The following is a 24751-nucleotide window of genomic DNA, read 5'->3' as shown; positions in this document are numbered from 1 at the left end:
CTCCTCGGCCTCGCCTCGGGAGCAGGAGGTGCAGCGGGCCCAGCGCTCCCGCGCAGACGCGCCTGGTGAGCGGCGTCGATGCTCTTCCCCACAGACCCGGGGAGGAGGGAAAGACAAATTTATCTCCCTCCAAGAGAGAAGAATTTTTGTCCAAAGTAATAATGACTGTTTCTGGGGAAGGCCTTTCTTTTTGAGGTGTCTTTGAAGAGCATGGGCTAAATTACTTCATTAATGAGAAGTTTTCTGGCAGCACTACATGTTAGCTAAAGAGTTGTAAACGTGGTGTACCAGTCCAGTCACGGACTCAGCTGGTGTCCCCCAGAGTCCTGTCGCCCTCCAGCCCTCTCCCTCAGCAAGGAGCAGGGGAAACATGGCTGAAGCTGTCCGTCACGCTGAGTGCCATTGCCTGTGACATGCAGACAGCTGGCACGGCACTTGCTGGGCCACCAGGAGACTCTTGGGTCATTTTACCCAGGAAACAAATGTCATGCCTGCCGGACATAGTTATGTGGGAGAGAAGTCATGTCTTGTCAGGACAAGGGCATGTGATGATGCGAGATTCAAGCTTCAGGTGGAAGCAGCAGTCCGTCTCAGACTGTCCACAGGTTTCCGTGCTCTGCTGTTAGTTAATCGATCCCTGTGACCAGCGCTGGGGCAGGCGTCCTTTCCCTGCCTGAGCTCCGACACCTGAGGATGGAGCGTGGCAGCCCCATGGCCATTCCTCCTCCAAGCTGTGGCAGTGGTTCCAGGCTCCTCCGTAATGCTTCTTTGGCCCATAACCAGCTGCTTTTTTGTTTATTGCTCCCATTTGCCAATTCTGTTCAGTGGTTAAATTGCAGATTTTGTTCAGAGCTTTCCATCCAAGTGCAGCACAGTTAGGAAAACCGTAATGTAAGCTGGCACCTTCCTCAGCAGAGCTGTCCCAGGCGTGTGCTAGCCATGGCTCCCGCCTCTACTGCCAAAAGCAAAGAAGCTTTTTGGAGCAGCAGCTGTCACTTTCTGTGTATTGGCCTGGCTTCCAGCCCAGTGGGTCCTTGACTGGTCCCCTAGATGCTAAAACACTAGAATCACTTATTAATGGTCTAAATGTTAGTCAGCATGTTAATGAGAATCTGATGGCAGTCACCCCTGACAGTAAAACCAGAGAAAGTGAGCCCAGTTTGACTCTCCCTGCCCATGATGAGTTGTTTTTAAAACAACACATAAATAGCAGAAGTAATTAACTTCGAAATCTACACTGCCAGCCTTGTCACAAATGCGTTGCTGCAGCTACGAAGTTTGGCTGTGGCAGATGGATTATAGGCCTTGCCAGGCATAATCACACTCTTAGTGCGCTACCAGTGCATGAGCCGGATATTTCTGGAGATGAGCACAAGCTACAGAACTTGGTTCAGGCCTTCAAATGCTGCTGGGTTTGGAAGTCTTGGTTTTGAGATCTGAGCTTGGCTCATTATGGAGAGAAGCCTGTTGACAATGATTTGACACGGTGGGTTCATTTCCAAATTTTATTGGAGTTCACGGTCTGGGTTTATTGGGATCCTTCTTGTATTTGCTGATGATTAATACTCTCCATTTTCTTAGAATAACCAGATAGAAGAAATCTTTCCAGAAGAGCTTGCTCGTCTTTACAGACTGGAAACTCTCAATTTGCAAAACAACAGGCTAACTTCAAAAGGTAAGCTGGCAGAGCCGTGAAGTGGACAGAGCCTGTGCCTCCACAACACCAGCTTGTGCAGTTAGACCGGTGACAGCGATAAGGAAAGCCAGAAGGAGTGATGGACTGACTAGGTTGGAGTGGTTAGCTATAAACCTCACTCCTTTGGCCACCACGCAGATCGTGGAGGCACTTTATCATCTGAAACATAATACTCAGTGTATAAGAATGCAGCCTTACTGAATCAGTGGAGGAGACCTGGCAGCAGCACTGCGTACTGTGGCGTGAGATCTTCTCATCCAGGAAACTCCCTCTGGTCCCACAGGCACATCAATGCAATGCACTTGAGAACCAGAAATGTCTACATGCTGAATGATTTCCTTCTGACTGACCTTGTTTCTTAATCTATTTGTTTAGTTCAGTCTGGTCAGTCAGTTAGTGCAGTTTAGTTCTGTTCAGTCCTTGTTGAATTTAATATAAATAATATATATTACAAATAAGACAATTTCTGCCTTTCTAAAACTGTTTTGATTTTTGTAGGCAGATTTTGCTTGCTAAGTCGTATGCTTATTAGAGAAATTGGACAAGGGGTCAGTAAGGAAAGCAAAAGAAGCAGAGGAGTTGGAGTAATAGTAAGAGAGGAGGATATTGCAATACAAAAGATGTAATTATTGTTAACTTGTGTGTCACCCAGTTGTTCTGAATGCTGTCACTATCCTTATTCCAGTGATGCAGAGCAACCTTTACTGAGAATGTGGGCATATTATGCATGGTTCCAAACCATATCGCTCTTACATAGCAGAAGGAAGGCTGTGCTTAATAGATTCAGACTTTGACATTATTACCTGTGGGGCTTGATGTTTCACAAGCTTCAGTGCAGCCCTGAGTTTCCAATATGTTTTGACGTGGGAAATAGCTTCACCTTTGACTTACAGTTATCTAAGTGCCAGGTGAAAATGTTATTTGCAGCCTTTCCATTGTGACAGCAATTGTGCTTGTGTGATCAGCTGGATATGGAGTGATTCAGCTGAAAAATATTAATTATTGGGGGAGGTAAGCTCCGAGTTGGATCAGCTCTCTGAGCTGGTTACTGCATAGCTATCTGGATTGTGGGAGAGCAGAACAAGAGAAGAGTTAAGAGATGCGGATACTGGTGTTATTTTGGCAACGTCATGGTCATAGATAAAATTGTTCTGATCATTAAACAACCTGAGATTATGTTCTTCCAAGAAAAATAATTTGCAGATTCATGAGCAAATGACAAAAGAAACTTCTCAGATAGCATGGTTCCTGCGAGCGCCGATAATCAGCCGTACAGCAAGTCTACACAGCTCTGTACCTTACCCTTGCCAGTGGGGCTGCCCTTGCATGCTTAGGATTTTTAATGGTCTTCCATTGCTCTTAAAAGTCTGTGGCTTGGGTTTTTTTTGTTTTTCTTTTTTTTAATAAAAAAAAAAAACAAAGACAATGATAGGTCTGAGATTGTTTCAGTGGCAATGAAAAATATTTAAATCTCACATTAAAGATATTTTCTGAGAGAGAAAGCTACCCTTGGGTATTTTCACTCTGAGGGGCAATAAGGTACCAGTGTCACTGATTAGTTATTCCTGTTTTTAAGGGTTGCCAGAGGAAGCATTTGAGCATCTGGAGAACCTGAACTACTTGTATCTGGCAAACAATAAGGTGAGAGGCTCACAAGGCTTTCAGAGTTCTTTTCTGATTGGGTTCTGAAAGTTAAACAAGCAAGTCTTCACAGAATCACAGAATCGCAGAATCACAGAATGGTTAGGGTTGGAAGGGACCTCTGGAGATCATCTAGTCCAACCCTACATAAGTAAAATTGTGCTAAAGTGATATTCTAATGCAGGTTCATCTAAGGTCAAGACAGTTAGTATGCTAAAAAATTAGAGGGTACACATGCTGGTATATTTTGAACACTTATTTATTTGTGCAATGGGTGAAAGGTTTCCCTTGTGAGTGTAGGGAGGTACAGAGACCTGCTGCATTTATAAATTACCACTGTCTTCAGTAGGCTTTGGATCAGCTGCACGCAGATTTGGTAGCTGCCTGTGTACAAAGATGCTGTGGGGTAATGATGTGAAATGCTGCATATCTCATCAGATGAAGCTGGTTGAAAAATTTGTGAACAAATGCATCCTAATACCTGTGTTTGCACCATTAAAATCTGTAAAAAGCTATGCAGTTTCCCCTGACGGCCATTCTTATTAGGTTTGATGTGGGGGGATACCCATACACAGTGAAACTGCGCAAGTATGAATTTATTCTTTTAGCTGCTGTCATAGGAGCTGAATGTCCTTTTTTAATGGAGAAGATCCTAGGTGCTTTCCTATTAATGACCCGAGTTGCATGTCATGACAGAAGCTTGTCTTTCCTGCCAAGGCTAGGAAACGAAATAACTTCTCACATACTCCATACATCTGGGTGATTCCCATTATGGCTTTCTTTATCCCCAGTGATCGTCCACAAATATTTACTACAGAAGACACTGGGATGCCACAGAAAAATATAAGTTAAAACATCAGGCAGAGATTCTTTTGTCTACAGAAACCCTGCCCTTCCATCCCTCCCTCTCTCTTCTTTACATATATATATTTATATGCATGTCTATATATATATATTATTATCCTCCTAAAATATGTGACCTTTTGATGTTTTGTTTATATACATGTGGCCACATCAGGTTTCAGTCAGGCCAAGACATATCCAAAATCACTCCATAGATTTCTGTATGGAGTGATGGAGAATAGAACCCATTCCTTAGTACAGTAACACTGTGTTCTTTTCTCCCTTTCAAGCACCATTTCCATATAACAATCTTGGCAGTTAGTAACTCCATAAAAAAGAACAAGCCAGACTGTGACTAATATTCCAGAACTTTGCACTCCAATTTTCCCTGTGTGACAAAACAAAGTGTTTGGTTTTTCTGGCTTTACTGCAGAGAGAAAAAGATCCCAAAAGAAAATGCAAACATCAGCGAATGTCAGAACTAGTTATAGTGAGAAGTTGTGGACTCACAGAAATAGCACATTTCTTTATAAATCCCAAGCCAGGACAAACCAGATTGGCTTCGAACTGCATCCACTTTCCAGCAGGAAACACTGCAGATCAAGAAACTGTGGTGTCTGGAGGAGAGCAGGGATTTGCTGGTAGTTTGCTTCTTGTTGTATGGATTACCTTAATGCTGCTTTATCTTCAATTGTGATCCCATCAGACGTAGGTAAATTATCTCTCATTAAACTAGCATAGTTGGTTGGAAAAAAAGAAATACCATAATAGGCTAAAAGCCTTCTGTGGCGTATGAGTAGCAAGTACTTCAGGTAAAGAATGGATGCTGTAGTTTTCTTTTTAATTTTTCATTCCACTCTCATAATTTATATCACGTAGTATCCACAGTAAGCCTTGTTAATAACAGAAATCTCTTCCATCAAACTGTAGATCAGGTCCTGAGCTGCCATTATTAACTATAAGCTGGTGATTTTGGTGTTAGGTCGTAACATTTCCCAGTATCCCCAAAGTGATATAGGATTCAGCTGGATTCAGTGCTTCTGTTTACACCAAAGCTTGTTATAAGCAAGAAAAGTTGTTCCAAACCTGCTAATAACTTTTGCATAATCCTTCTGAGTTCATTGGTTAACTCATTAGTTAACAGTGGAGAAACACTACCTGGCATATGGAAAGGAAGATCCAACAGTAAAGCTGCAAGAAAGTTGCAGCTGGAGAAATACAGATTGCCACTTACTAGGCAATATACTAGACAGAGCTACTCAGTCAACTTTATTTTTGCTAACAGTTAGAACAATCCAGCATGAATCCTTCAAGCCCTTAACCCGTGGAGATCAATTAGTCTCATGACTAAGTGCTGAAATGCCAAAGCAAAGTCCTGAGCAAGTGAAAACTCTTTTTGGATGAAACTTCTCTTTCTCTTTCTTCTTTCTTGTGGTTCTGGTGGCTTTCATTTCACATGTCTGAGCCATGCCCTATGTTTTGGATAAAAATTATGACCTAATAACTGTTTTTCTCCTGTGTTTCAGGAGAGAAAATCTTTAATGTGCCACTATGTATGAAAGTGATTAAGTCTGTTTCCTGTGTCTGAATTCTCAATATTATGTTAAGGTAGAGACTTATTTCTTTCTCAGGCACTGTCAGACCTTCCTAGTCAGAGGTGAGTGCCTTTATCCATTTCCCTAATACAGTATCTCCCAGGTCAGGAGGTGAGAGATTACCAGTAAAGCTAAGCGCAGTACTGTCGCAACTGTACTAATACGTAAAATGCCTATTTCCACTGCCTACATACTATCTGGAAATACTGACAGGAGTGTGATCTCTGGGGAAGAGCTTTCTTGTGTTTGTGACCATTAAACTTTTACGATGGCTTAAGGATGGAGGTTTTGGCACAGGTGGAAACGAAGAGCAGTAAATAATGTTCTTTCATCTTTTAAAAAATAGGACTGTGATAAGAGTGTGTGATCTGTGGGGAAGATCTTTCTTGTGTTTGTTACCATTAGACTTTTAAGATGGCTTAAGGATGGAGGTTTTGGCACAGGTGGAAACGAAAAACAGTAAATAGCATACTTTTATCTTTTTAAAAAATAGGACTGTATTGTGAGTCCAGTAAATTGCAAGTTCATGGATGTAGTCCACCAATGCAGACTTGACAAACCAGTAGAGAGAGATCTAGGTACCTGTTAGGTAAATACATAATTGAAGGCTTGGGTTACGCAGATCTCCAGTAAAGTGTCTGTTCTCTCACACATTGTTCATCTTTTAAATATTTTTGGTTTTGCATTATTATTAATAACCAATTGCATTTTTATTGTAATAAAAATTTGAAAAATACGTTTTCTCATCATGTGAGTCTTGCTGTGCCTAGCTGGCTGTAAGGACTAGGTCCTTGCCTAGCTCCTTTCACACAACAGTGCTGTGAGGAAGAAGCTTTACAGAGTCACAGAACTTCAAGCTAGAAGGCAGAGCTCTTCCATTGCCCAGAGTTTCCCATCCCGATCTCAAAGCTTTAGATGACAAAGACTTCAGTATCTCCCTAGAAAAGATGTTGTGTCCAGAGCCTTTCATAGTGTACGTAAACTATCGTAAGAGTGGTCTCCTTAGCAGTTAACATCTGTAACCAGAGTGGTTGCACCTGTCTATTGCAATTCAGTAATCTTCTGCATATGTACTCAACATATCTACTACAGCACCATGTTAAGAATTTTTTTCCCAAGGGCTTAAGCTTGATGCATAAATCTTCTGGGTTTATGCTTTCCAGAAGACTGTCCTCCAGCCTGTACTTAACCTGTATTCTTGATTTCTAGGTGAATGACTTGGTTATTAGCAACCACTCAGTGAACCTAGCTGTTGTATTATCTGGATGCTATGTAAAACTGAGCTTTTTCAATCATTAGTTTTCACTCCACCAATTTTTGTTCAGATGCAGACGTTCCTAGCATTATTTTTTCAAATCATTGGTAGAAATAGCAATAGGCCAAGAGCAAACACATCAAACCCTGTACTTCTTGTCAACTATGAAGTTCTGGAGACAGGACCTTTCTGTATTTTGTTCCTGATACATCACTTGTTCAGTGAATAAAGTATCACTGTACAGTAGGTCTTTGCTTTGAAGTGCCATTTGATATTCAATCATTTGGCTCAGAAGCATCCCTGTCCTTTGGGAACCTGAATCCTCTGTTGAAAAGATCATCATGAATGGATGCAATATTGGAACAGACCTATGAAGTGTCACTTCCCTCCCCCCTACTTTCTGTATACTTTCTGTGAGGTGGGATGGATTTTTTTTGGCATAGCAGACTGAGGAATTAGAAACAATAATAATCAATGTGTTTGCTCTCTGAATAAAAATTTCTTGATTTCTTCCACCAAAAAGAGACAGGACTCTTCCAACCAAAACAAACATTCACATGTCTTGGAGCAAAAGTCTGTCTCCTTCCTGCAGAGATTAGTGAGTAAGGACAATTTGTTTTCATTCATGCAGTCTGCGTTCAGTTTCATTTATTTTTGCCTGTTTAGAGAAAACAGATTTGCAAGTGTTTTGTTGCTGGTCTAACACTTGGTTAAAGCATTAGTTGCATTTAATTGGAATTCCCCTGTATATTTCTTTTACAGCTAACGGTGGCTCCGAAGTTCCTACCAAATACCTTGATCAGTGCAGATTTTGCAGCCAATTATCTCACTAAGATATATGGGCTAACATTTGGACAGAAACCAAACTTGAGGTAAGGGATGGGGAAGTAAAACAATAATAGTGTTCTGCTGCTGCTTGGAGGCAGTTGGTGAGAGATAAGAAACTATCTGACTAAACCATGTTATTACCTACTTGTGTTTTTTGGAGAGAAAGTGACTATTTGTTATTCTCAGCATGAAAGATCAAATAATCTCTCAGACAAACACATTCCAAGGGCTTTTACTAGCTGCCAGACACTTTTGCATATATAAAAAATTAAATTGTCTCCATTTTAGTTGTGTATCAGTTATGAGTTGAAAGGAACAGCCTTGGTTTCTCAAAATGGAGATTAACTGTTTAGAAACTCCTAGTTTTATTGTAGTCCATTCATTAAAAAAAATAGAATCAGGTTGAGAGTACAGTACTCAGTGCAGTTGAGTATAACTCAACTATATAAAAGCTAAGCACTTCAGCACCTTCAGAAGTGGTTCATACCCCCTGATCAGGTTCCAAAAGTCTCTCTGCTTGTTTCAGGTGGTGATTTTCTCAGCTGCATCCAGTGCAGCACATTGGCCCATCTCAAATTCAGATAGGTGTAGACCACCTGCTGTGAGATACGGTCTTTTCCAAAGGCACTTTGAGTAATCTAGATGGACACTGCAGCATCTGAGTCCTGCAAAGACATCTCAAACTCTGTTTTGTAGCAATTTACTCATCCAAGTTTGGAAGCAGTTAATAATAGCTGACCCAGTTGAGTTCCTAGAGCCCAGTTGTGTGATGAACTGAAGAACTCTCAGTTCCCACTGAATTCCTTGAGAGCTGAAGCTACTCTGTACTTACTAGATCTTTAGTCTCGTAGGCTCTTGGTACCTGAAAAGGCTGAGCCAGTCACTGATTTCTGGCAATATGTCATCATGAAAGAAGCTAGATTTATACATCTGTTCTTCCTTATCCTGAGTTGCAGAAACTGCTGTGTTTTGATTTCATATTAAAATTCTTGCACTCTTCTGAAGTGATTTTCACACTCTACTATACCAACAATTTTAATCAGAATACTAACTCATTGATTTCTGAGATTGCTGGTATAAAATCCTAACGCAGTTATTTCAGTTGGTTTATTTGCCTCCAGCAGAGTTCATGGTCTCAGACTGATTATTTGGAAAACAAGGTTTTCAGAAAGGCAAATATTTGTGAGATAAAAGTACAGCTGACCATGCAGGGTGAACAATATTGTCAGTGTGGCTCTGAACTCCCTGGAGTGTGTGGTCACACAATTGTGTTTCCATACTGACCCTTTCCTTCCTTACAGAAAGCTATTGCCAAGTTCTCTGTAACTGGTAGAGAATTCAAGAACAAGTTACAAAAGCATACTGTGACGCTGTGCTCTTTTGCAGTTATAACTTGTCTCTATGATTTTAGCTACCTGCTGCATCTTGTGGTACACACAGGAAAGGAAGGGGTAATCAAAGTCAGTAAAATCCTACAATTTCTTTTGTTAAAAAGAAGTCAAATGAATTCATTTAGCAGTTAAGCCAATGAAAAGCAGGAATAACTTCATAGGGGTCAATTGTTTTATACAGAATTAAAACCTGCGTAAGAAAGAATTAATCCGTTTTAAAAAAATCTGATTGGAGAAACTCTTCTGTGAATATTAAATGTTAAAATTGGGAAGGGCAAAGGGGAAATAAGAAACCCTCTTTCTCTCAATCCCTAAGGTTCATGTAAAAAAAAAAAATTCTTTCAGGTTAAGTAAGTCTGCTCTGTCTTTCTATCAGAACTGTATGCCTTTCTGAGTTGTAGGAGTAGGAGAGAAACTGTTTCGTGGGGTATTTCCAGCATTCATAGAAGCAGAAAGAATGGAGGGGTGAGAGGAGGCCCTTTCTTAAGAGATCTACAGCTTGATTTTGCAAGGCCAAGAAGCCTGGATTTGATTCTAAATAGAAGTTAAAACTGGGGGCATATCTATTAATTAGATATGAATTCTAACCCTCTTGAGTGAGGCCACAACACCAATGTTTTTTGTTTCAAAGCACTGCACAATCCCAGACTTGTATTCAGTTTCTTGTTAAGAAGACAAAGCTACTTGTGAAATTTGTATTTGCAGGTTTGGATTTTGAATAGACCTAAAATTCAGAGTGTATTTGGACCAACCATTTGGTTTTGCATCTATATCCCTTGCTAAATTAAAGGGCACATTTTAAAATTAATCTGATTAACTCAAGCAAAGAAGATGGAAACATAGTTTTTAAGCAGTTTTCTTTTGGTGAACAAAAAACCCCAGACCTCACTATCTGTTTCACTTAATCTTTTTTCTCCTTTCAACAGATCTGTGTATCTTCATAACAACAAACTTTCAGATGCTGGGTTACCCGAGAATATGTTCAATGGCTCTGATAATGTGGAGATACTCATCATGTCCAGCAATTTCTTGAAGTACGTTCCAAAGAATCTCCCTCCAGCGCTATATAAATTACACTTAAAGGTAATGACAACAAGGTTTCATATTCCTTTATGACTGTGACAAAATACTGTGTTTGTATGGGGTTCAAACCACGCAGCCAAGCCATTTCAGTGCACTTGGAAACATTCCCAGGCCTTTTGTCTCGTCTGCTATATCCTCAACAGTAGCTGTCTCCCAGGTCCTTACTGTTTTGTTCATAAGTAACTGTGTTTTTGCAAAACACCAAAGTGTTCACAGGGGACAAAAATGCTTTTCTGCGTTTTCAGGGAAATGAAAGCAAATGCCTGTGTGGTAGCATTGTCAGTCTCTTCCCTGCATATAATGGTATTAATACGTATTAGTACAAGAAGACCCATCATTTTCCATGGCCATCCAGCTTGCCACTGATGATGCTGTTTTTCCTGACAGCTGCTTACGCACTATGTACTGGCTTTGCTCTCCAACCCATTTCACATAGACTACTGTTTCCTAGCATCGGTGGTTTTTGTTTGCTACTGAACTGGCAATTCAGACAACACAGAGCAAGTTTGGATTGGTGGTTCTTTACTGCTACAACTTCTCCAGCAGTGGTGCAATAGCAGAAGTTGTGGTATTAACTAGTCTCCAGCATTTTTAATTCTGTGTCATCTGATTTTGATAAAAACACTTCATCATGTCTGTGTTAAAGATCTCAGCCTCGTTAACAATGGGAGAGCTGCAGCAGTGGAGAATCCTGGTTCTGCTTGTTCCTAGTGTTGACAGCTCCTTGGACGTGCGTAAACTGGAGTCTGTTATCAGCCCCTGGACTTAGGCAGTTCTGTGTTGCCTCCCAGCTTTCTTTTCCCTTGAAGGTTTCACCACTAATTCCCATTGAAGTCTTCTAGAAAACAGGCTTCTCCAGCTTGAAGAAAAGTAAAGGCAAACAGTCTGATCCTTTAAATTGCCGGAATTTCTCTGCAAAGTGTGAAGTTACTATTCCCCTGCATTTTATGGCCATTTATGGGTAATCATTGTCTCCCAAAGGGATCTCAGGCTTCCAGGACTACACTTTGAACTCGTATCCTTCCCTGCTGTCACCAGTTGTGTTAAGGGCAAAGAGACAAATGAGCATTTTGTTTTCAAATGCACTGCCTGTCAGTAATAGCATTTACGTTGATATTTTGGGAAAAAAACAAGACAATGAGAAATGAGAGACAGCCAGTAGTGGACCGAAAGTGTTCAAAAGGTGTACTTTAGATGTGACAGATTTTTTTTATCTTTCAGTATTCATTGAGACACTCAGACAAACCTCTTTGTGGTGGTATCCCCTTTATAGTAGTTGGCACATAAATGTAGTCCAGCCTGTCTATTACATTATTGTATATACGTGGATTGTGGGAAGTTTAACAAATTCAGTGCCAGTGTTTCATATATCTTTTAATAATTCCTAGTGTTTTATATATTTCATATATAAATATAATTCCTACAGTTCCTGTGTGGAATTTAGTTTTATATTTTGTTTGTGTCTGCCTGCTGGCTACTCCAAAACCATACTAAGGCAACAGGAGTAATTATTTTGGAATCTGTATTACAGGAACTGTACCATTTGGAGTGCCATTAATGCTGGAAGGATGGCTGGTTCCCAGTTTCCAACCTAATTCTCATTTATGGTGAAATCTGTCTCAGAAAATCGAGAAATTTTGAGCCAGAGGTAGTCGCCTAGATTACATTATACATTTGCACACAAGTGGAAGGACTAAGAATACAAAATAAAACTGTCCAGCGTGAGGGCAAATTCTAACTCCTTAGCCCAAAGATTCCATGGGGAATCAATAAAAATATGTTGTAATATTTCAGTCTAGTATTTTTCTTAAGCAGAGTTGCAATGCCCCCTGAAATATCCTATGTCAAGCCCTTTTGAGGTTTAATTGCCTGGTGTTAGTTGAGCAGAACCTGAATGTCCTATGTTGTTTCATGCCAAATAATGTGCTTTGTGCTTCTGGTCACTCTAGAACAACAAGCTAGAGAAGATTCCTAAAGGAGCCTTCAGTGAACTTACAGGTCTGCGGGAGCTGTATTTACAGAATAACTACTTGACTAATGAAGGAATGGATAACGAAACCTTCTGGTGAGACTGAGATCTGCAGCTTGCACCTCTGTTTGTGTCTGTCTATCTCTGCTAGTACAGTAGTATATCTACTAAAAAAGTACATCTTAAAAAGTATGTTTATTAAAAGCTGCACGATGTTATGCATTTCTCTGCTAAGTCTGTATGAAAAGACTTAGATTCAGATGCTGCCATTCAAAAGCAAAGTTCTGGGTGAGTGGTGTGAATTCACATGTAGAGTACTTTTATACAAAAGACACAACACTGGACATCAGATTGCACCACTCCCCAATTGTCACAGACCCAATCACACCAGGTACTAAGTGCCTTCTTGGAAAAGGACACCTAGAACAATCTGGAAACCTGGTCTCTGTTCTTCCAAACCAGTCAAAAGTGATGTTACTTGGGACTTTCCAGTTTCAAGGGCAGTTCACTGGACATTCAGGCCAGACCTTCATCTTCACTAAAGCCACTTCTGTGTTTCTGTGAAGGTGACTTCACAGCCACAGACACAGCCACACGGTTGTGAATTCATCTGGCACAGATGTACCCCAGTGCAGATGGATTGCTGGAGTAGGAGGGGATGCAATGGTGCTGCGCAATAGCCAGATGGCTGCAAAAGCTTTGCTACAAATTGGTGCAACAGAAATAGTCTTTGGCTGTCCTAAATTTAGCCTGGGACTTAGCACTTCAAAAAGTTAACATTTATGTCTCCGCTTGCATGGAGTGCTGCCCTTGTTCTACCTGAAAATCCAGATCACATAATCTGTCCTGCCCATAACTTAATTCTGTAAAATTTTCTGATCTCCAGACATGAAAATGTATCAAACTGTGCTTTTCCTTCCTGCATCCCACTCCCAGAAACCTCCCTTAGTAATTTACTATTGCTGTATTGTGTCCGCCCCCAGATCATGTTAGACGTATCATTTCTGTTAAGAATTTGATGAACAGAGTACAGCGGCCATAGCTAAGGCACCAGTCACAGTCGGCAGAGGGGGTGGATATTGCTCCTTTCTCTTGTGATATTGCCTGTAGAGCACAGCATAGTGCTATTGGGATGTACCCAAGCTGGGGAAGCATTACAACTTGCAGCGATGAAGTGCTTTACCCAGAGAGTATATTTGCTCATTCAGAGCATGCTTGAATGGCTGTGAATAGCAGCGTAGTAACCAGTAAATAGTGTCTGTAATGCATTAGTTCTCGCATTTCCTGAAAACTTTCTAGTCTGCAGTGGGTTATGTAGTGCCATGCAGATTCTCATTTGAACAGAGAAACTGACTTGAAATACAAAGGAATAGAGGGCTCCTCAGTCCTGGCATATAATACCATTGATCCACATCCAGTTGGTATAAGTGGCTGGTCTGAGGATTTATTTTAGCTTTAACTGAGTCCGTGGAATCCAGATTCAGTAGCTTACACAAAGCAGCTCTAGCCCTGACTCACTTCCATAATGCTGGAGGGTCAGGAGAAGTTCACTACCTTAGCCTAGGACACTGAATTAGCATTTCTGCTTTTCATAAGAGTAATACTTCATCATCTAAAAAGCAGTCCTGCTTTTCAGCTTCAAGATACGCTTTCAGAGAGATAGAAATTGCTCATGCTCAGGCTACATTTCTGTGAAACCGAGCGCTAAATTCTGTGTTCTAATGGTGCTCCTGTGGCACCTTTCTTGTGATATTTATTTGCTGAAGTTGCTCATACGTTGCTACCTGTGGTATTGAATGAGAGAACAGTGGACCGCAAGACTGATCTCAGGTCCCAGCCTGGTGACAGTTTGGATGTCTGTGGACTGTAGCAGGTTCCCTTGCTACTGTGGCTGGGGAGCAATGGCAGCACCTAGTCCAAATCCCTAATAGCAGTATGCAAGCCCCTTGTTTTGCTGTCCACATCAATCATATCATGGGACAAAAAAGGGCAATAACAGGAGCTGTGCTGGGGAGAAAGACTCTAAAGCAAAGATTCTAAAATCACGGGGGAAGTGGGTTATTGTTTCACCTGGCAGAATCTAAATGGAGAGTGTTTTTTTTCCTGCTTTCCCAAGGAAATTATCTAGTCTTGAATATCTGGATTTGTCCAGCAATAACCTCTCACAAATCCCAAGTGGTTTACCTCGAAACATCGTCCTCCTCCACCTGGAGAAGAATGCAATTAAGGTGATCGGCAGAGATGTCTTGACCCAAATTAAGAACCTGGAGTACCTTCTGCTCCACAATAACAAACTAAAAGCCCGAGGTATTCACCCATTAGCCTTCCAGGGCTTAAAGAAGCTGCACACTGTCCACCTGTACAACAACATGCTGGAAAGGATTCCCAGTGGGCTGCCCCGGCGAGTGAAAACACTTATGATCCTTCATAACCAGATCTCTGAGATTAACAGGAATGACTTTGCTACCACTTACTTCCTTGAAGAGCTGAACCTGAGCTACAATAAGCTCAAAAGTCCCCAGATCCATCGGGAGGCCTTCCGTAAACTGAGGCAACTGAAGTCCTTGGATCTTTCTGGAAATAATCTCGACACGGTCCCCTTTGGCTTTCCAAAGAACTTGCAGATTCTGAAGCTGAAGGAGAACGAGATAAGCATCATCCCCAAAGGGACTTTGTCCGGGATGACAAAGCTGCGGGAACTGTATTTGAGCAACAATAAACTTAAAGTAAATTCCATTTATTCAAGAGCGTGGAGAGAACTCAGCAGTCTCCAGGTAGAAACATCACCTTCTGTAATTGTTTTAGTAATGCTGATGTCCTCGTGTGTCTGCCTAAGCCAATTTGTGTAGCATCAATGCTAGATGTGCTTGGTCCTCATGTTTTGGGCTTGCATTGTAAGTGCTACATCTTCTGTTTCTAGAGTAGAAATGATGTACTGTGGTGCCAGAGGTGGCTACCTCCCACTGCTGACCAGGCTGGTGGTCCATCATGTACTGTTAATTCTGGGAAATGTAAAGACATCGTTGATTCTGAACCCAAACTGCATATTCTTTTTTCACATAAACATTAGTGAATGTTGTCATTAAAACTGAACTTATGCCTTTCAAATAGCTTGTCTCCCAAACGATTTAAAATCAGCTCTGAAGAGAAGACAGCAGGAGGAAGGAATGCATAAACAAAAACACTCTTAATTCCCAAAGCCCCCACATCAGCTTATAGTCAGACAGGCCAAGCTGTAGGATTTAGCAGCTCAGCTGGCTAAGGCACCTGGAAGCAGCTAGGAGGTCTGGATTCAATCAGCAGTCTTCTCATTTGCTTAATTGTTGGAGAAAGTTAAACACAAACCATAAGGCAGGCAGGAACAATCGTATTTGTGCTGTGCAAAATGACCTTTCAAAATTGTTACACTGGCTGAAGGATTTGTCTGCATTTCCTTTTAGGCAACAGCCACTTTCCTGCAGTAGAAGGTATTACCTATGTCATATGGCAACCATCTATGGTGCATATGGTTAGGTCACTGTACAGGCAAAGTTTGTACGTCTCAGAGCAGATTAGGAGTAAGGGACGTGGAGCACATGTCGTACTGGCCCGCAGTGTGTTTTCAGACAATCTATATATAACACTTCTATATATGAACATTTCTTTTTCTGCTGTTTCTGAGAATAAACAATAGCTTGTTTTTCAGTTAATGTAAATCAGCAATGCAGCAACAGTATCTGTAAAGCGGTTAGTTTGCATCAGCTGTGGATTTGGGCCATAGCATTATTATTAAATTTTGCATTTGTTTGATGTCTTGGTGATATGTGTGTGTGTGTGTGTGCATGTAAGCACCTGTGTGCAAATATATCTAAGATGAAAAGCAGTCTGGAAGGAAGATGCTGTTGAGAATTATAGATGCTGGAATTGTGTCACTGCAGTAGCTTAATGAAATGTAGGCACGGTCACCTCGGTTATTTGTTTTTCAAACAAAAATTGGTCATGAGATCCGTTAGGCAGCTTTAGTTGTTGGTTGGAAGGGCAAGCTTTCCTTCTGAAAAGGCCTGATTCATAGCTACTTCATGTTACTTTTATTCTACTCTCACTCCCTCGTAGTCAGTGTCAAGCCAGAGTAATGCATTGCTGAATCAAACATTGGCCCTTCAGTTGTACCTACCCCACAGTGAACCCTGTTCATATTAAACAAGGTTAAGATAATAGCACATACTTCAAATTCTCTTAAACTAGCAGTGCATTTTTGGCTGTTGCTTTTTTTCTGGAACTGTGTTACTACTTGTTAGTTATTTCCATGATAGTATATATGAATCTTTTTTTTATCATTAAAGGCTTAACTGTGCAATTGGTTTATGACTTGGTGCACTGGAGTGGATTTGATAAATAACCATCACATGATTGTGTGTGTACTTAGCATACGCTTCAGTCCACACTGTTTCCATGGAAATCACTGAAGACTATCTGCAATTGGAAAGCTAGATATTTACATAATTGTTTGCCAGGCTGGGATCATGTGGAGAATAAAAACACTGAAAACATGACAATAATTTGCAGAAGCGTAGCTCTGAATAACGTGTAACTAATATGTCAGCTTGGTGCTATGAAAATGCTATAACGCACGATAACAAAACATTTACTTTGATCCATTTCCGTGCTTAAAATTCATCTGAGAAATGATCATGCCCTTTAGTCCTGATATCTTCATACCTCGGTCCATGTTAGGGTATTTCCATGTGTTTTTATGTGTAACTCTAAATAATGTAACCTGAGCTAGTGAAGTGTTTGCAGTAGCAGCTTCCAAGGAATTCCCATGCATATCTGAAACCCAGTCTGCTTTTAATTCACTTTAAGCAGGCATGGGCTAAAGCTTGGGGACTCCTAAATGCTGGGACTCCTAAACAAAACAGCATGATGTCTCTTGTGAAATCATGGCGCTAAATGGCAGTGTAAGAGAGCACAATTGTCATGAACACACTTACCTTGATGCAAATTGGAGGTGGATTAAATTAGTTTATGCTGCACTAAATATCACTTCAGTTTTCCACCATGAACTCAAACTGAGCCTTTCTGCATGGCTGACAATTTACAGTTTCTACTCCGCACATGGTGTTTGTCATTTTCCTGAGCTCACCAGCAGAGAGGTTCTGAAGCAGACTCACCAAAGTACCACATGAAGAATAGAGCCCGTTTCCAGATGATTTTCAAACACAACAAATCCTGGATAAGCTTTGCATAAACATCTCAATTCTCCACTGTTACTATACTAAGTTTTTTATAAGTCCATACATATATATATGTTTTTTTATAGACTTGTCTGCGTGTGTGTGTGTATATATATATATATATATAAACCAATGGATAAACTTTCAATGGCGGGGGGGTGTGTACACAGCCATCTTTTGGAAGCTTATTTGTTGTCAAACTTAAATCTATTTTTGCACTGCTGATGATATTTAAATACATTTATTTATTTGACCCCTTGTTGTCTCTTCCTTGCAGTCACTAGATATGGCTGGCAACCAGCTGACTTCTATCCCATCAGGCCTGCCAGAATCTCTAGAATATCTGTATCTTCAGAACAACAAGATCACAACGGTTTCAGAGAATGCTTTTGAATCCACACCCAAAATAAAGGGGATTTACCTCAGGTAAGGTCAAGTTTCCACTCTAACACACAAGAGTTTTTTCTTCTTTACCCACTCTGTAATTGCTTACTTTTTAGAAAGTACTTAAATTCCTAATTTCCTAAATAAGCAACTTTGATTTATAGTAATGTATGATGAAACTATGTTCACCTGCTCAGAAAACACATGGATACACATTAATAGGCTCTTCCTGTTCTGGGAGTTTGTCCTTTCTGTGCTTATTGGAATGGCTTAGGCATGTTAGAAACTCTGGGAAATTAATGTTTAATATTATGTCATATTCAAATATTCAGCTGTGAACTAAAAGTTTACAGTCTCCTGGTAGGACTACAGCTTTGCCTGTGTCTGTTAGCCCTGGGTTTTGACAAAATCCCCCTCTGGTGAGGCATGTATGACTAATCTTGAAGTTGTGCACGTTCCCTTGATAGACTTGTCAGAAACAGATGACAAGTTACAACTGTGACAATTACGTAACTAAGTTTAGAAAGCTTTTCTGTTTTTTTTCCTACTCTGTCAGTTGGATGAGCACCTTGTTTTTATAGGTGACAGATACTGACCTTTTTTACACATAATGTAAAGTCAAAGTAATGTAATTGATTTAAGCAGAGATTTTTACCACAAGAAAGGAAGCCAGAATCTGGCCCAGTAGTATATTCAATTTGAATCTTATGGAACATTGCTGAAAATATTTCTTAGAAGTAATTTATGAAACCCTACAGAATATGTGATTAAGCTGATTCCATGGCTGTGTTCAAAAAGCCTAGGCTGCCTGCTGCACAAGACTAAATATGGCCTTATTTTGTCTGTATGCAACTAAACTGTTCTGTAGTTCTGAATCATACCTTTTTGGATGAATGATTCTATACAAAGCAAATAAAATTGCGAAGTCTGGTGTAAATTAGAGCAGTCTGTCTATTCAGCTGCTCACAGTTATGAGATTTTAGTGAATGCTTGGATGCAAACCAGAAACCACATACCACATTCTATATTTCTACATAAAGAGAAAGAAGGAATTTGCAAAACTGTTTTGCTAACATATTTAGGAGGCAACTCCACCCAAGCTAAGTTGTATTTCTTAATGGGAGGCTATTAATCACTGCGATGCTGTGAAACAACAATATACATCTGGAATATTAGACTGAATATGATTTTAAGCATGTTCGAGAGTAACACACCAAGCAGTATGTGTGAGAGGTTCTTAAATTGCAGATTAGTTTATTCACACTCTTGGAAACCCAAATAACAGATGAAAAATTATTGCAGGTTGCTTTGTTTCTAAAGGGAGACTTTGTACCAGTATTTTGAGTTTCGTAGGAGAAGAATTGAACTACCAAAGGATGACAGAATCTCATGAAAAAGCAAGTTACACTTTGAAATGTGGGCTATGGAGCAGATGCCTTTCCTCTCTGGGAAGGAGAAAGCAGAATAGCAAGAGAAAGAATTTGTGGGGGAGGAATTCCAATATTATGATTTTTCCTTGCAGAATACAGTTATAGAAGGGGGAAGAGGGGCTGGGGCAGAGGAAAGTAGGAGTTTCTTGAAAGCTTGGTCAGTGAACTTGAAATAAGTGGGAGACACTTAATGTTTCCCAGTAGTTTCCTGCAAGGTCCTTTGTGATGATACACAGTGCTGTGACCAAAATTTGTTCAGTCACTGCATTTGCCTGCTTGCTAATCGGTACCTGCTTTCCCTTCCATTTTCCGTCCAGAGGAGTCAGTACTCCTAGAGTGCTGTTGTGGGTCAGCGTAAAGTTAGAGTAACTTGGGTCAGTGTAAGTTTGAGTAACTCTGCAGAATGCTTTCCTCCTAGTTTCCTCATTTCTGTGTTGGATATGAAAATAGGTTTATTTTAACAGGAAGGCCTTTTTCTTTGTTTAAAGGTTTAATAAGATTGCAGTTGGAGCACTGAAGGAAAGTACCTTCCAAAACCTAAAGCACTTACAGGTACTAGATATTGAAGGGAACCTTGAATTCAGCAACAGTTCAAAGAATAAGGATGACTCAGAAGAGGAAATGGAAGATGAGGAAGAGGAAGAAGAAGAAGAACTGAGATAAAATGTGAACTCACACAAGCACGTCGTGTGGGAGGTAACAACTTAGTTTAGTTAAATCAAAGACCCAGTTCTCAGACGCTTATGTAAATAATTCCAGTGTACCAGTATGATTGAAACATAACAAGTGGGTGTCTGAGCCCTAGACTCAAAGACTTTCACTAAAACATGACTGGGAATTGCAGAGTCAAAAAGGGTTGAAAACACATTATTTTGTAAAACGAAACAGTCAGTATATATCTGTGTTTTATCAGAGGCAGTGGACTGTTCACGGTGACCTCTGCTTACAGCCATTATTTACTAGTTCTGGTAGCAAAAAATGAAAAAGTATTTCATGGTATCTTTAAGCAGCTAGTTCAAAAGGAAAACAAAGAACAAACTGTGAAGCTTACTGATGCAAAAGACCATGTGAGCTGAAAATGGATTAAAAAAAATAGGCAAGTTACAGGAAGTTAGGCCTGTCAGTGTCTGTTAAACGTGGCATTAAGATTATGACCTCTATCTCAAGCGGTCCTTCAATCACTGACCACTTGGAATGGGAAGATAATACTAGACACATTTCTTACAGAAAGAATATCTAGTTCAGGTCACTTTTTGAGACAATATTGTAGGAGTGGATTGATGCCTGGTCCAGGATAGCCAGTTCTCACAACAGCCTGTGCTTTTGCTACTGATAAGTCTTGGTGAGGGTTCATTGCTCACTTCACCCAGATTCACTGAAAGGCCTCTGGCCAGTTACAAGTTGTGATTGCTGCTGACTTTGACTCCAGACTGGTAATCTTGAAATTAAGATCTCAGTATTCTATAAACAATCTGCCCAGCCACTCAATCCCTCTAGTTGAACCTCTTTTCTTTTCAACTGCAAAAGAAAAGATGGAGATGTTTGAAAAATATGCGTTTTTCCATAAGAATAGGGAGCTGCTTTATGCATCTCTTAAACATTTTATGTTTAAAGATGATGAGGTTCAAGACACTACTGTCTACTTTTGGAGATGTAAACTCAAAGACTTGAAAAAAAATGTTTAATTTTGTCCCTAGTTAACATATTGTCATGGAGAATGACACAAGGAAGTGCTACGAATAGTGCTAATACTCTGAAAAGATGATGGGGCTTGAAAAGGGCAGAAGCTACTTGGAAAGTCAAACATAAGACCTCCTGGCTGGGCTATATGAAAACTTTGTGAGAGAAGAAATAATTTATATCTACAGACTTAGAGTACATATAGCTTCTGAATCGACGCGTCTCTGGTTTGGTTTGGGGCATGTGCGACATGTCAGCAGGTACTAAGTTCAGCGTATTCTGAATTCTGTATTCCATTATGTAATTGGTTTTGTTTTTCTGATGTTTTGCAGGAAAGCATATGGAAAATTACATATATGTCTATGTGTATATATCTATATAGATATACAGAGAACACTTCGCAAAACGTGCAATGAATTACGCAGAAACTGTCATGGCACTGGGCCAGGCTCATGGAAGACAGTGTGTTACAGTGCCTTATTCGGGGAGAGACCCTGAATGCCTTTCCAAAGCTTCCAAATCATCTTATACAAGACCCAGGATCATAAGGGATTGCTCTGGAACTCACAAAAGCTGGCTTTTGTTTCTTCTGTTTCTCTTCCTTCACTGTTTCCATCTGTAATAACAATATGGGACTGTTTTGAACACATGCCTTCAAATGCTGTTTTTGTCACTGCATTTTAAGTGAACCATGTATATGCTTCTTTGCTTTTCCTCCACCCCAAAGAAGCTGTTGTTGATCAGGTGAGATGGGTATTTGCGTATTTGCGGTAGTTTCATGTGTGGAGCAGTATATGAGGCATTTTGGTCATCAAGCAGCAGTAATAATTCTGGATGCAACAATTCCTCTGTTATAACAATGTGTATATTTGGATGAGAAAAACAAAGTAAGGCTGGATCCCATAATATTTTATCTCTACTGCCAAAGCCTGCAGTATATGCCTGTTTTAGAAAGGTTTTAAGATAAAACAATTGCTCTTGTGAATATATATAAAAAAATATGTATGTCTGCGTTCCAGAGCTTTGGTAAAGTTTCTGTCTCGCTGTTGTTTGCCCATGTGGCAGTTTTGTGAATGTCTCCAAAGGTATGTCCAGAAGATTGTGTAACAGTACGTGGTTTAATATATGTGGTAGAATTTTTCACATATTGTATATTGTTCACATTAAGAGTCAGAAGTGACACTAATGAAGCAAAAGAGATAAGTGGGTGTGGGATGTCTTAGGAGAAAACCGTTAAGCATCAAGAGAAGTTTTTTTGTTTAGTTCAAGTCTGGAAACAGTTCCTGCTGTCATACTTAAAGCCTCTCCTGTTTTATGGTGTTGAGTATTCTCAGCTCCTGTTGGAATCATGGAAAATATGGGAACCAACAAAAAGAAAACCTACAGAGGTACCTGGATGACAAGTTGCTTATTTGATTATAATGTCCTTCATCTGATATAGCGGATCTGCTTGAGGAAATAGTCTTTTCTTTTGAGGATTTCTGATTGAACACGTGTTGTTTTGCTTACTGCATTCCAGGATTTACTTGGAAACACAGTTGGCTTTATTTTTCACCAGCTGTTTTTCCTGCTGGGGAAGATCTAGTTCCACAGTCTCCCTTTGGGTTCCCATAGCACATGACAGTAATTTGAAGCTGGTATTTCCTACCTTAGACAATTCAACACGATCATGAATCATAAAAGGAAAGATTGCTTCCTGGAAAAAGTAAAATCTTGGCCCTAAAAAATTGCAAAACCACACATATTTGAAGATCAGCTATACAGCTGAACAATAAAATAGCCATCCAACTGACTTTTGGGATAGATTTCGATGTGAAATGTTTTCAGAACATAGTTCAAACCAATTAGCTATCTCCAGCAAACTCTAATGGAAGTTTTGTTAGTCTTTGGTGAAACAGACTGATTTATTATACTCCCAAACAAGCTAAGATATGCAGATTTATGTAGTTTTATGGAGAACTGTTGAATTATCTTTAAACTTCAGTCCCTTACACTGTGATTCTGTGTGAAGTGAGGTGCCCCAGACTCCATTCATATCCCTTGAGTCTGAGAATGCAGGGCTGAAGGTACATTTTAGCACCTTGTAGAATCAGGCCCAGAAATTCAGGATGATACATACACTGTTAAACTCCTTAAATCAAGTGTCAGCCTTTGCCAAAGGAAACCCACCAACAGTCAACAAGGAATATCCCGTAGACCAGGAGAGTTAGGAAACTCTTTTCCAAGTTCATTTCAAAATAGTTGCATGCTGAATCTGTCCTTTAAAGGGGACAATGTTTCCCAGAGGAAAAAAAAAAAAAAAAGACACCTCTTCCCCACAAGAAAAGCCTCAACCCCCTGCTTCCCCCCAAGAGGAATGTCTTTCGATTGTCATGTAAGAGATCGATGAGGCAGAATCACAGGCTGGATTCCTTGCTTATCTGGTATCATCAGCATCTATGACATTGGACATAAAACTGTCAAACCAAAATGGTAGTTTGTTTCTTTCTTTAAAAGGAATAAGGGGCTCCGTGAGAGATGATAAGGAAGAGTCAAAAGTCCATGGGACTAAGCCCACATATTTTTCTCGGCTGTGGGTGGTACCTGTAATCCCAAGGTCCAACTCCAACCCAGGAACAGGGTCTTTGTTATTATCTGTAGTGAAAATGAGGAGAGTTGGGAAGTTGCCCTCTCCTTAGGACACAAGGTGTGGCCAGAAAGAGACAAAGTATATGTTGTTTTCATGTAACTTTCTTCATGTGAAGTGCTTGGATTTGGGAAAGAGACAGATAGAAGGTTTTTAATGCTGAGATAGATGTATGGATAGTGAAAACTTGAAATTTACAACATTTCAGTTGGCAACTTTATTCTTAAGTATGCATTCACACATGCTTGGTATTCATGTGTTGTCTGTGTGCAAACTGAGGTCTGAGTTTATTTGCTTTTTTTCTTTTAAAGACCAGGTTTCCTCATTACAGAGGAAAATGGGGGGGGAATGGGATTTTTCTGAGATTGGATACGATTTTTCACAGCAACAGGAGTACAAATGCAGCACGTGAACTATAAAGAACTCAACGGGTGCCAAAAATAGCCCCTGGATAATGAGCTTTTATTTCAGATGGTGGGGATGTAGCCCGGCTGCGTCTGCAGTGTGGATGGGCCGTTCTGCAGCCATTCTCCCCCTTGTCCCTGTTCCTTCGGGCTCCTTGCCCCCATGGCTGTCCCCTCCTGGGGACTGGGGCACCCGGTACCCACTTCCTCCCCTGCACACCCTCTCCTTGCTCCTGCCCTATACTGCTCCCCTCCGGGTAATCCCAGTGGCTTGTTCTTTGGGGGCTTCCAGGAAAAAAAAGGCCAAGGATAATTGTGTCTTCCCTAGAGGTTTTATCTACCCACAAAGGGGTTACGGCCCCTCTTCCCTCCCTGGGTGCTGGGAGCAGTCACGGGGCCCAGGCTGAGGAGCCAGGGGTCAGACTGGATCCGGAGAGCCTGTTTCCCTCTTCTCCCCACACTCACAGAAGTGGAGCACTCCTCCTGCCCCAAAAATGTCTCACCAAGGAGCTGGCACTGTCCTGCTTGCTTCGAGGAGAGGAGCGGAGAGGCCCTGGCTGTGGTGGCTCCCCTGTGGGGAGGGAGGTGGCGTGAGGCGATGGCCTTCCCTGCTCCAAGATGGCGCCCTGTGAGCTCCTCTATGAGAGACAGCAGGACCTGGCGGGTGACTGGATGTCCCCAGCCTGGGCTGGCAGGAGGGGTGAGTTGTGGGG

General features: G+C 40.7%; 1 protein-coding gene across 1 annotated transcript in view; it reads left to right on the top strand.

The window, feature by feature from the left end:
* PODN (podocan) overlaps positions 1-22026 on the top strand; it is a 22400-nt gene extending 374 nt beyond the window's left edge. Inside the window, exons 2-10 of the mRNA XM_009884823.1 lie at positions 1582-1675; positions 3273-3337; positions 7793-7902; positions 10176-10332; positions 12282-12397; positions 14418-15075; positions 17792-17940; positions 19817-20024; positions 21341-22026. Coding sequence (XP_009883125.1) covers positions 1582-1675; positions 3273-3337; positions 7793-7902; positions 10176-10332; positions 12282-12397; positions 14418-15075; positions 17792-17940; positions 19817-19991 — 1524 coding nt within the window. The 3' untranslated portion in view covers positions 19992-20024; positions 21341-22026. The remainder of the gene's footprint in view (positions 1-1581; positions 1676-3272; positions 3338-7792; positions 7903-10175; positions 10333-12281; positions 12398-14417; positions 15076-17791; positions 17941-19816; positions 20025-21340) is intronic.
* The last annotated feature ends 2725 nt before the right edge of the window (positions 22027-24751 follow it).

This window comes from Charadrius vociferus, unplaced genomic scaffold (assembly GCF_000708025.1).
Source record: "Charadrius vociferus isolate BGI_N301 unplaced genomic scaffold, ASM70802v2 scaffold163, whole genome shotgun sequence".
Lineage (NCBI taxonomy): Eukaryota > Metazoa > Chordata > Aves > Charadriiformes > Charadriidae > Charadrius > Charadrius vociferus.
The sequence above is the reverse complement of the archived record's forward strand: the minus strand, read 5'-3'. Positions and strand labels throughout refer to the sequence as shown.